At 35.4% G+C, this 12,273-nt stretch overlaps 2 protein-coding genes across 2 annotated transcripts; one reads left to right on the top strand and one right to left on the bottom strand.

The window, feature by feature from the left end:
• The first annotated feature begins 1,321 nt into the window (after positions 1 to 1,321).
• On the top strand, positions 1,322 to 3,976 carry LOC111800274 (fructose-bisphosphate aldolase 6, cytosolic). Its single transcript, XM_023683889.2, has 3 exons — positions 1,322 to 1,519; positions 2,589 to 2,816; positions 2,941 to 3,976. The coding sequence occupies exons 1-3, from the start codon at positions 1,492 to 1,494 to the stop codon at positions 3,759 to 3,761; spliced, it is 1,077 nt and encodes a 358-aa protein (XP_023539657.1). The 5' UTR covers positions 1,322 to 1,491; the 3' UTR covers positions 3,762 to 3,976.
• A 1,286-nt stretch (positions 3,977 to 5,262) lies between these two features.
• On the bottom strand, positions 5,263 to 8,553 carry LOC111800595 (trihelix transcription factor PTL-like). Its single transcript, XM_087126342.1, has 3 exons — positions 7,953 to 8,553; positions 6,851 to 7,379; positions 5,263 to 6,024 (listed from the first exon to the last, which is right to left on the bottom strand). Exons 1-3 carry the CDS (start codon positions 8,267 to 8,269, stop codon positions 5,539 to 5,541), a joined length of 1,332 nt encoding a protein of 443 aa, XP_086982468.1. The 5' UTR covers positions 8,270 to 8,553; the 3' UTR covers positions 5,263 to 5,538.
• Positions 8,554 to 12,273: the final 3,720 nt, after the last annotated feature.

Here is a 12,273-nt window from a genome sequence, read left to right as displayed (position 1 = left end):
CATTATATTAAAAAAAAAAAAAAAAAAAAAAAAAAAAAAAAAAAAAAAAAAAAAAACAACAACGATCAAAGTGATAATTTTTATACGGAAATTATTAATATTTTGATAAATTAAGATATAATAGCAACTAATGCAAATAAGTTTTTTTTTTCATTAGTTACGCCTAAAAAAACCGAGTTAAATTTTAAAAATTAAAAAAACATAATTTTTATTTTTAAAATTGGACGGTTGGTAGTGAAATAGCAAAATGGGCTTTTGGCCCACTGTTTTGGCCCAAAGATTTCAGGCCGGCCCAAACTACACCTCCTCTTGAAACAAGACTCGCATTTTTTTAATGCATTTTTTAGATCTCTTAATAAAATTTTATCTTTATACTTTACCTTAATTATTAATTATTAATTATATTGCATGTTAATTATTTTTTTATTAATTTATTCAAAATTTAAAATTATTTCATATTTTTAAACCCATTATAATCAAAATACTAGAAATTCAAATTATAGCTATAAATAAAAACATAGACTTATCTTATAAATAAAAACAACCTTGACCAAGAAAGATGTTTACAATGAGTTGACACAATGGCAGCATCATCAAGCATGCTCAAATTGCCACTAATTTAATTCATATGAGGTGTAAAGAAGATATAATATATAGTTTTTTCTTAGAAAAAAAAAATACAAATATGTCATGTATGTGGAATTAAATTATTATATTATTACTATGTTCCACAAATTAAATTAATAGCTTAATTTAAAATATTAAAGTCCATATATTTTAATACATCATTCATATATATATATAGAAAATACTTAGAGTCAACTAAATTTAATATTTAAGAATATTCACAGGTATTAGTCTTATGTCATAATGTCGGTTGACTTTGACATCAAAATTTGAGACTTTATAAACATCGTCGAACAGCAAATAGATTAAAGTCAAAATAAATTAAAATTTTATGAATTAGATTGGTCCATGAATTACTCTAAAATTTTATTGTGCGGTATAATTCTATGAATTTATAGTTATTTTATTTTAATTAATTTTTTATTATTTATTATTCAACTATTCTTAAAAATAATTTTTAATTATTTAAAAGTCAATTTTTGAAAATATATATTGCTCTCAACAACTATGCACCAACTGACAGTTGAGACTTATTTAGCAACAGAAACATAATTAAACTTAATTAATACATAATAATTGGAAGTTCTGGAATATTCTTTTACGATCCCAAGAGAAGAAGGGTAAAGTGGTAAAATCGCAGTGATCTTTGTGTTTAATGAAAAATCCATATTTTCTTGCGGAAAAAGAAAACGCCAAAACAAGTGGCGATAATCTCTCTCTCTCTAAAATCCCTTTTTTGTGTCTCCCGAACCGCTTAATATAAACGCAGCGCGGCCGGAATTCTTCCTTCAATTCACTGCTCTCTCTCTCTCTCTGTTTCCATTTCTCCACTCTGCTTCTTCGATCCTCATTTCCGTTTGGAAAATGTCTTCCTTCAAGAGCAAGTACCAGGGTAATTCTCCCCTTTTTCCAATTCTTTGAACTTCTGCTGTTCTGTTTCGATCACAGTGCATTTTGGGGGTTTTTTTTTTTTCGTATTTCTGCTTGATCGGGTTGTTTTTTATGCCTTTTTGTTTGGTTGATTTGTGTCTCTTGATTTAGTTTCTCGGATCTGGAGTGTTCGTTCGATTCTATGTTCTTCTGTTGCCAGTAATCGGAGTGATGAGGCTCTGTTTTGATGATTACTATGTTTCCCTGTGTTTTTCTGTTGAGATCTAGAGTTATTTTACTTGATTCTGTCAGGTTTTTCTCTGTTTCATTATTTATAAGGGGTTTTAATCTATTTTAGCCACGATTCATCGTTTAGTTCTTGACTTCAATGATTTTTTTTTTTTTTTTATACTTTGATCTGCCCTATGTCATGTTATAACTCATACATACAACATTAACTTCAATATTACTACTTTTTTTAGATTAGATTTGATTTGATTATAGTTTAAATTACAGGTTTCTATTGTGGAATTTTACTTTGATTTTTGCTGTTTCGATATCACTATTTGGGTATGTAGATGTTGATCTTGACTATGGTTGGGATAGAGTTTTCAAGTGACAAGATCACAATAACAGATCGCTGGTTGAGATTTCTGAATAGCTCAATTACTGATCCTACTTTTTAACTTCTATAACAAGATCTTTACTTGAATTTGTTTTACTTTCTATTGAATTTGTGACAATTTTTCTTTCTATACAACTTTCTGGTTTCTTTCTATTCAAAGATTCCACCATGTTCTTTCAATAGATTGAAGCTGTCTATCTGGTGAAGGAGGAATCTAAAACTAAGAACATGTGCAAACTGATGAATGTAAATCAGTCATGGATTTTGAATATATTAAACATTGTTATGTCTTTGTAGTTCTATAATGCTTATTTGTTACATATGTTTGTTCATATGGATCATGTCATGAACTTGCTGAACTCTGGAGTGATGCTTTTATTGATAACGAAGATCCGTTCTTTCTGACTGAACTTCATATCATGTTCTAATATTTTTGGTTCATTTCTTCTCTTCTTGTTCTATGTAGATGAGCTCATTGCCAATGCTGCCTACATTGGCACTCCTGGAAAGGGTATCCTTGCTGCTGATGAGTCAACTGGTACCATTGGCAAACGTTTAGCGAGTATCAATGTCGAGAACGTTGAGTCAAATAGACGTGCTCTTCGAGAACTTCTCTTCCTCACTCCTGGTGCCCTTCAGTATCTCAGTGGAGTTATCCTGTTTGAGGAGACTCTCTACCAGAAGACTGCTGCAGGTAAACTGACAATCTAGGAAATAAGAAGTCCAATTTTTGCTGTGTCGATCACAAGCATGAGCAATGTAGTTTTTAGATCAATCGTGTTTGATGTAATGCTCTCTTTATCTGGTTGTTTCTGCAGGAAAGCCATTTGTTGATGTTTTGAAGGAAGGCGGTGTGTTGCCTGGCATCAAGGTTGACAAGGGTACTGTTGAACTTGCTGGTACTAATGGTGAAACAACCACCCAGGGTCTTGATGGCCTTGCCCAGCGCTGCCAAAAGTATTACGAAGCCGGTGCTAGGTTTGCTAAGTGGCGTGCTGTGCTCAAGATCGGTCCTACCGAGCCCTCACAATTGTCTATCAATGAAAATGCTTATGGATTGGCTCGATACGCTGCTATCTGCCAGGAGAACGGTCTTGTTCCAATTGTTGAGCCTGAAATTCTGGTTGATGGTTCTCACAGCATTGACAAGTGCGCTGAGGTGACCGAGCGTGTTCTTGCTGCATGCTACAAGGCCCTCAACGATCACCACGTCCTCCTTGAAGGAACTCTATTGAAGCCCAACATGGTAACCCCTGGATCCGAGGCTGCCAAGGTTGCTCCAGAAGTGATCGCCGAGTACACTGTTCGAGCTCTTCAACGCACCGTTCCTGCTGCAGTTCCCGCCATCGTTTTCTTGTCAGGTGGGCAGAGTGAAGAGGAGGCAACTCTCAACCTGAATGCCATGAACAAGCTAAAGGGTAAGAAGCCATGGTCTTTGTCTTTCTCCTTTGGCCGTGCCCTTCAGCAGAGTACTCTCAAGGCATGGGCAGGAAAGGACGACAATGTCGAGAAGGCCCGAGCTGCTTTCCTAACAAGGTGCAAAGCAAACTCCGAGGCAACACTCGGAACTTACAAGGGCGATGCCGTGATCGGTGAGGGCGCAGCTGAGAGTCTTCATGAGAAGGATTACAAGTACTAAAAATTGTTGTTCCGTGCTGCTTCGGTGTAGTATGTTGAGCATCTTGAGATGTGTTTTATGAATGTTTAGGTACAACAAATAAGCCCTTTGAAGGTTAGCTTTTTGCTGTGATTGTTGAGTGTGCTGGTTTTCTGTTTCAGTTGTAAAAGAAAAGAAGGAAAAACAGGGATTTATCTATATCCTTGAATTGAAATTTCGGTTTGTTTGTGTTCGAATCCCTTTACCATTACACATTGTCGGCTCATTGGGAGACGAAGAAGATAGTGCAGTGAAGTGGAAGTTTAAAATTGAATGCTCAGAAACTCTCAAACCAGGACGACAATGGCAGATATCCAATTCCAGGACAGCTCTTTGTGACTTAAAAGTGGAGACCAAAGCGCTTCCACATCGTACTAAATCACTGCCCCTCTTTTTAAAGCCTCTTTAAACCTTCTTTACCTTATTCGACTTCGCTCTTTTGACCATCAACGACTTTTTGTTTGTGTTTTAGGACACTTTCGAAAGCTTATCGACGATTTTGGTCTTTTTGTTCGTGTTTTAGGACACTTTCGAAAGCTTACTTATCGACAAGTTTTTGTTCGTGTTTTAGGACAATTCCGAAAGCTTACTTATCGACGACTTTTGATTTGTGTTTTAGGACAGTTTCGAAAGCTTATTTTCTCATGCAATAATCTATTCTATATTGTAATATGTTCACTTTCTTTTTCTATATCTCGTTCCCTTATAGTTCTTGTACTTAAAGCATGACGTAAACATGTTTTTGGTATTGATTTAGTGAAATCTCAAACACCCATCAAAAGTTTATCCATTTTAATATTTTAACCAAAAAATATTTTGTGAAAATATTGGTTTTTTTTTCCTTTTGATTTTGTGTTTTAATCTATAAAAATAAATTTATTGTAGAAAACGATTCAAGTGAATAATTGATTGTTTTTCTAAAGAAAGCTGTTGGGAGCTGTAATGGCAATATGAGAGTAAAGGAGACACTCTTTTGTCTATCTCTGCCACTTCCAAAGGACATTTTCTTATTTAAGGGAAGGCTTTGAACAACTTCACCCATGCATTTATGATCCTATCTCAATATCTACTCACTTTAATTATTCACGTTTTTTTAATTTTGCTTTTAGGGTTTCGTGTAGCTTTTAAAATAATTCTGACACGAACAACCCTGAATGAAAATAAATATCCATACGACCAAAATATTACTCTTTTCATCCACGTTACCGTAGCCTTGCTTTTAGGGTCTCGTGTTATTTTTTAAATAATTCTGACATGAACTAGATTGAACGACAGAAGTATCCACACTACCAGAAGATTTACTCTTGCCATCCACATTATCGTAGCTTTACTTTTAGGGTCTCGTGTTATTTTTAAAATAATTCTAACACAAACCAGACTGAACGAAAAAAATATCCATATTATCAAAATATCTACTCTATTTACGTCACAATTCACTTTTATAAATACAAATCAATTCTAAACGTATGATAATATGATAAAGTAAATGAAAAAAATTACAGTATTTAATAATATTTAGAGTTTTAAGATAGAAAATTAGGAATAAATTAAAAAACACATAAATGGCAGCAAAATTTGACCATGCAGACACGTGTTAACCGATATTGTCCACTTTGATCTGTTATGCATAGCCGTCATGATCACAATTTTAAATGTGTCTGCTAATGAGAGGTTTCTATATAAAGAGATTTCTACGTCTTTATAAGGAATGATTCGTTCCCTGCTACAACCGAGGCTAGATAAGCTAGATCGAAGTGTTTCAAGTTTGATGGCTTCCATTGTTGAGTTTGAGTCCAAAATTCTCCCACAAACCAGATTGAGATTGATCTCCTTCACCCATCAAGAAAAAGCAGCTATCTTGCACCACTTGGCTGCCACCGCCACTGCCCCCGGCGTTCGAGCTGTTCGGACTTTGTTCTTTCATCTCGGCGCCACGACCACCGCCGCCGTAGACGGAGGAATCAGTTTGGAAGTAAAGATTGTAGGTTGTGGTGGGTGATCTTGAATTGTCCTTGCGTTTCTTGTTGGTTTGATCCATTGTTTTTGTTTGGTAATTGTTGAGTATCTCACTACCATCTTCATTTTGATGAGGCTCCGCTGTGATTAACTCTTTGCCTGTTAGCTTTTGTAATGCCTCCATTAACGCTGCATCTCTAGCTTCTATCCATGCTCTCTCCTTTGCCCAAAAGCTTCTTTCTCTCTCAATTCTTGACACTTCTTGTTTCCTCCATTCCTCTTCCCATACCTGAAAACCGACCGAACAACCCCGGATGAATCATCGATACGAGAATCTATTAGTATTTATGATATCGATGCTACAGATGTCCACGAAATTCTTCACGAGAATTGGTCATGTAGGTTAAATAGACATCTCTAATGACTAGACCTTCAGAGTTTACTTCTTTGTTCAAAGATATGACTCTGATACCACTTAGTTAAGATACGATCATCTCAATATCACTTTCGTAATATGTGAGATCTCAAATCGGTTGGAAAGGAGAACGAAACATTATTTATAAGGGTGTGAAAACTTCTTCCTTTAAAAACCTTGAAGGGAAATTTCAGAGAGGATAATATATGCTAGTGGTGAGTTTGAGCTGTTACAAATGGTATCATAGCCAGACATTAGACGGTATGCTAATAAGGATACTGGGACTCGAAAGGAGGTAGATTGTGAGATCCCACGTCAGTTGAAGAGGAAAACGAAACATTTTTTATAAGGGTGTGACGATCTCCCCCTAGCAGACACGTTTTAAAAACCTTGAGGGGAAGCCCGAAAGGGGAAACTCCAGAGAAGACAATATCTACTAGTGGTGGGATTGACTCGTTATAGTTGGTATTAGAGGGTGGAGACTGGGCGTGTGCCAGCGAGGATGCTGAGCCCCGAAAGCGGGTAGATTGTGAGATCACACTTTATAAGGGTGTGGAAACCTCTCCCGAACACGAGGGGAGACTCGAAAGAAAAAACTCAAATAGGATAAGATCTGCTAGCGGTAGGCTTTGACCGTTATATCATCTCTCATGATTATCGGAGATTAAAAATTTAAGTTGAAGGCAATGATGAACCATACCATTCTTTCCTTCTCCTTTTGTTCAAGAGTCTTCATGAGCTTCTCCAACCCAGCCTCTTGCTTATCAATTAGCTTCCTCATTTGCAAGTCAATGAACTGCTTGATCTTCACCTTCCAGCATTTCCCAGCTCGCCTCTTCCTCTTCTCCACCGAATCATTGACCGAACCAAACTCATCGTTACCATCAGACGACGCCGAGGTTTCAAACTCGGACGTGTTCGAGAAGCTGAGACTGTCACAGTAGTGCTTCAGCTGAGCATCATAGCTCATGTGACCGGAGGTTGGATTATTAGTCCCATCTTGTTGGAACATAAGGTTGCCATCTCCAACAAAATGGGAGTCTGGAAGTGAAGTGGCATTGCTGGTTTCACCATAGAGAGCTTCAAGCTGCCTGAAGAATCTGTAGTTTTTGCCATCTTGTCGTCCAGCTTTGCCATCCTTTGTTTTTTTGTAATATTTATATAAATTCTCAAACTTTTCTCTGCATTTCTTTCCACTTCTTTGATAATTGTGTTCCTCACCCATAATTCTGAAAAAATAATAATAATAATAATTTCATTAATTTCCACGAAAAAAGCCCTAGATTTCAAAATAACATTCAAAGATTATAGATTTATACCAAAATTGTTACAAATTCATCATCTTTTTGCGTTTAATCAACGAACAAGACGAAATTTTTCATTAATTTTGAGTTTAGAAAATTGGGTAATTTTATTTTTGGGGTATTTTTCTTAACAATGTTCTTGAAGCATTAAAATGGTCGGTTTTTTTTTTTTTTTTTTTTTTTTTTTTTGAAGAAAAGTTACTTTTGAAGAAAAAAAAACACAAAATTTTCAAAATTTTGGACTAAAAATAAAGATATTGTCATAATTCCTTTCTCTCATCTCTCACTTCTTTCTAAAAAGTAGATTCCAAGACAAAATTAAGCAAGAAAGCAGCTGAATTCATGTAGAGTGTATGGTCATTTTCAAAATTAATAAAAAAAAAATAAAAAAAAACCCAATCTTGAATTCTGGAACTTGTTCATAAATCATGTTTTTTTTAAAATAACGAGGTTTAATTCACTCAACCCAGAAAAAAAAAAACATAAATAGATAGATACCTAGAAACTTCATCCCAAAGGGGTCCTTTTTGGTTAGCTTCTTTAAACTTAGAATCGAGGCGAGATCTGACATCCAAGAGAGTGAGAGTCTCTTGGCGAGGCCACCGAGCAGTGGTGGTTTGAGCATCGAAGCTAGTAGGGGAAGCGGAACCAAGAACGGCGGTGGGTTGAGAGCGAATGAGATCATAGGGGGTATGGTGGTGGCGAAAGGCGGTAGAAGCAAGATCGTGGTGGGGAATTGAGGAAGAAGGGAAATGAGAGCGAGGCGGGGCAGTGATGAGGTGGCGGAGATCGGAAAGGGAATATTGATCATCCATTTCCAGGAGAGGACGAGGACGAGGAAGAGGAAGAAGAAGAAGAAGAAGAAGAAGAGATAAAAGGGAAAAGGGAGAGAGTAGCGGTAGACTCGGATCGTGTCGTCCACGAAAAAGCTAGATTTTACACGCAGTCGGAGTCAGGGAGATGGACCCATATCCATATGTTCTCTTCATCTAATGCTATGCTATTAATCTCTCAAGCTCTTCAACTTTTGATGTCAACATTTGAAACCATATTCATATGTTGATAATATTCATTTACACTCCTTAGTGTGTGTACCAGACTTATGGAGTGTTTGGATGTCAAAATAAGACAGGTTTTGATAGGAATAAGGAATAGTGGAAACTTGATGTGTTTGGCAGTGAGGCCACCAAACGACAAGTCGAGTAAAGACGAGGTGGGATGGCCTCCTGTTGCTGACGTGTACAGTGCTTAGTATTCTGACCTTTTTACTTGTCGCATTCGGGACATTTCTCTTTCTGGAGTTTAATCTACGCGCTCTCTAAACGACGCCGTTTCCCTTCCCTTTTCTCTTCCACCAATCACAACTCCAGTCAACCCACCTACCCCATATCAAAAGTGGTCATAAATTCGCCTTTTTCCCCTAATTTTCCTTATTATTTTAATTTCCAAACAGTATTATTATTTTAATATTAATCGGATAATACTATTGTAACCCTCCAAGTCTAACAGATATAGCAGATATTGTTCTCTTTGGGCTCCAAATTTCACTAATATTTTTAGAACCCATCTGCTACTTATAAACAATGTTTGGTTCTCCTCGATCTCACAATCCACCACCTTTGGTTTTCAGTGTCTTTGTTGAAATTCGTTCATCTCTCCAATCGATGTAGAATCTGACAATAATAGTCTCATCCACTGAATTTAAACCGCTCTCAAACAAGTTTAATTGGGTATTTCTTGAAAACTATAAGAATATAATGAAGACCCACGAAATTAAACTAAAAACATCAAAGAAAACCAGTTCTAACCGAAGGGTTGAAATTGCACGAAACCGTACTCTATCATACCTCAATTGATATACCGATGACAAAAAGTGGACAATACAATACAATTATACGATATCATGTCGCGGGTCGTGTAAGCGTTAAGAGTAAGAAAGATGGGGTTGGATTGATATTAGTTTAAAAGGGGGTGAAGCAAATGCAAAGGGAAGAGCAATAATTGAAAAGAAGAGAAGTACTATATCTGAGAATAGGGTAAAGGGTTTCAGAGTCTCAGGGTGCCTGTTTGTGTTGGTGTGTTGCAGTACCACATTTGCCCCATGTGATTTTCAAACCCATCTTTCCCCATCTCTCCTATTTCGCTCTAAAACGAGTAAAATACGCTCTCAAGAACACGCTCATCACCTTTTATTTGTTCGTGACGTTAAGTGTAACAGCTCAAACTCACCGCTAGTAGATATTGTTTACTTTAGTCCGTTACATATCATCAAAGCTCAAACTCATCCTTACAAAGAACGTTTCGTTCCCTTTTCAAACCGATGTGAGATATGAGATTAAAGTTGATGAATTGAAATGGGTCGATATTAGCGTTTAGAACATGAATGAATATATGTTATGTGTTTGGGACATTAATTAAAGAGATATTAAATGCTTTACATGGAGCTGTTGCTTTCCCTATCACTGTCTCTCATGAATGGTTCATTAAATTATTTTATTTTATGTTATGGGGTAACTTTATTTTGTAGCCATTCAATACTCACAGGTACAAAAGGCTAATCAAAAGTGTTTGAAGAAGTTCTCATGCTCTCACCAACTTGGTCCACGCTTTCAATTGGTCTGCACCTTTTCTTTCTTCAACTTCTCTCTTGTTACTTAACAAACCTCTAACCTTATTAATCTCACAACCTACATTAAACACCAACTTTTAACTCATCCCTAACCCGTCCTTCGTTACTCAAAACGAACCGTGATAAGAAATCAACCCAATAGAAAGTTTTGATATCAAATGTAACGAACCGTGATAAGAAATCAACCCAATAGAAAGTTTTGATATCAAATGATAAGGAATCACTGAAGGAAGTAAGATTCGAATTACCTATTTGATCAACATCTCAAGGTGATGATACTTGTTTGAGATTTGAATCACTCTACGAGTAAGATTGATCATGTCTAGCTTGAATGATTCTAAACTATATAGAACTGTAAAGAAACTTAGTCATTGGCTAAAGTAAAGCACAAATGCTCATTTTATACCTTTTCCAAGTCTATTTTACAAAGATAACATAAAATTCAAATTACCTTGTTGATCAAACATTTCAAGACAATAATACTTGTTTGAGATTTGAATCACTCTACGAGTAAGATTGATCATGTCAAGCTTGAATGATTTTAAACTACATAGAAGTGCAAAGAAACTTAGTCATTGGTTAAAATGCTCATTTTATACATTTTCCAAGTGATAACATGCATGACTTTATATAGCCTCAAAATGAAAACTCTTAACTTTCGATGAGGCATTCCAAGAGTTATAACTTTTATATTTTAGAACGATAATTAGTGACGATGTAAACAAGTCTTAAAATGCATTAAAAAAAAATATCATAACTCTAAATTACCATCAACCATGCGCGTTTGAAGTAACTTGAAGCCTTTGTTTTTGTTGATGTGAGATTGGTTGCACCCTGAATTCAATTTTAATAGATCTTGACTTATCTTATAGTTATTCAAGTTCATATTGTATGATTGAGATGTGTTGGTTCATATGAAGCTGCCTCCAACACCCTAGCCAAGAAAGTCGAAACACAAGCTACACGAACTCGACTATCTGGGAAGGTGGTAAGGTCGTCGGGTTAGAGCTGGGTTGGGACGGATCGAAAGTAAGAAGAAGAACAATAATTGAAGGAAAAGAAAAGGGAAGATGGAGATGGGGATGTAAGAGAGCAGGAGAATCTGAGAGCGTGTGGGTGAGTCAGAGAAAAAGATAGAGAAAAAGATAGAGAAAAAGATAGAGAAAAGTCAGAGAACGTTCCATCCATGCATTTGCTACCACTTCTCTATTTATAATAATACCAACAAAAACCATGCACGAGTGTCCCATAAACTCCGCTGTTCAGGTGCTGCCCCTTCTGCCCTTTTCCTTTTCCTTATTTACCCTTCCACTCCCTCTACTTTCCTTTATTTGCATTTCCCACCCTCACCTATTTTTTATTATTCCAAAATTGACCCCTTCTTTTTCGCCTTTTTCTACCATGGACTTCCATGCACTCAATAATTCATCCCTTGATTTGAACATATTAGCTCTATCATATGAACAACCATTGATTTGAAGAATGATAGCAAATCAATTTATAGATATCCATCGATGACGGGGTTGAATAAATCCGTGAACTTTTAGATGTTAATGCATGATGATAACGAGAAAATGATAATGATTTGCCAACCCTACCGTGTAAAAAGGAATAATAATAATAATAATAATAATAATAATAATAATAATAATAATAATAATAATAATAATAATAATAATAATAATAATAATAATAATAATAATAATAATAATAATAATAATGAGCTACAACAAAGTTGATGACTTTAATTTCCCAAGTACTAATTAAAGGGATTATATATATATTTTAATGACAAAAGAATCTTGGGTTTAAATCATCAATCCCATCAACTACTAAACTTCCCTTAAAATACATTCCTAATTTTATTTTATTTTTTTAATTTATTCCTTCTAAACTCTTTTTTTGTGTTCAATTTTGAAATATTTAGTGTATAAAAAGTTTTAATTCTTCTTTTACTAAAGTCATTTTATTTTATTTTAAATTATATATTTTTTAGTTCGATATTTAAAATCTAAATTCTCGACACGAATTCGACAATAAAGTCTTGAAATTTCTTAGATAATTAATTTTAATTGATGGGAGGGGAAGAAATAAATGGTTATGAGAAGAAAAAATTAAATAAAAAAATAAAAGATGGAAGAAAAGCCCAATCCTGAGTTGGGCTTTGGCCCAAATCCTATGAATGGGCCG

The sequence above is a fragment of the Cucurbita pepo genome, chromosome 8 (genome assembly GCF_057944985.1).
Source record: "Cucurbita pepo subsp. pepo isolate OVF chromosome 8, ASM5794498v1, whole genome shotgun sequence".
NCBI classification, from domain to species: Eukaryota; Viridiplantae; Streptophyta; class Magnoliopsida; order Cucurbitales; family Cucurbitaceae; genus Cucurbita; species Cucurbita pepo.
The sequence above is the reverse complement of the archived record's forward strand: the minus strand, read 5'-3'. Positions and strand labels throughout refer to the sequence as shown.

What these genes read in the sequence shown, in the direction of transcription:
- LOC111800274 (XM_023683889.2), top strand. Translation starts at nt 1,492, where the DNA reads ATGTCTTCCTTCAAGAGCAAGTACCAGG. An exon ending in CTTCAAGAGCAAGTACCAGG is followed by an intron (nt 1,520 to 2,588) that starts GTAATTCTCCCC and finishes TGTTCTATGTAG; the next exon opens with ATGAGCTCATTGCCAATGCT. An exon ending in CTACCAGAAGACTGCTGCAG is followed by an intron (nt 2,817 to 2,940) that starts GTAAACTGACAA and finishes TTGTTTCTGCAG; the next exon opens with GAAAGCCATTTGTTGATGTT.
- LOC111800595 (XM_087126342.1), bottom strand. Translation starts at nt 8,269, where the DNA reads ATGGATGATCAATATTCCCTTTCCGATCTCCGCCACCTCATCACTGCC. An exon ending in CTTTGGGATGAAGTTTCTAG is followed by an intron (nt 7,380 to 7,952) that starts GTATCTATCTAT and finishes TTATTTTTTCAG; the next exon opens with AATTATGGGTGAGGAACACA. An exon ending in AAAAGGAGAAGGAAAGAATG is followed by an intron (nt 6,025 to 6,850) that starts GTATGGTTCATC and finishes GTCGGTTTTCAG; the next exon opens with GTATGGGAAGAGGAATGGAG.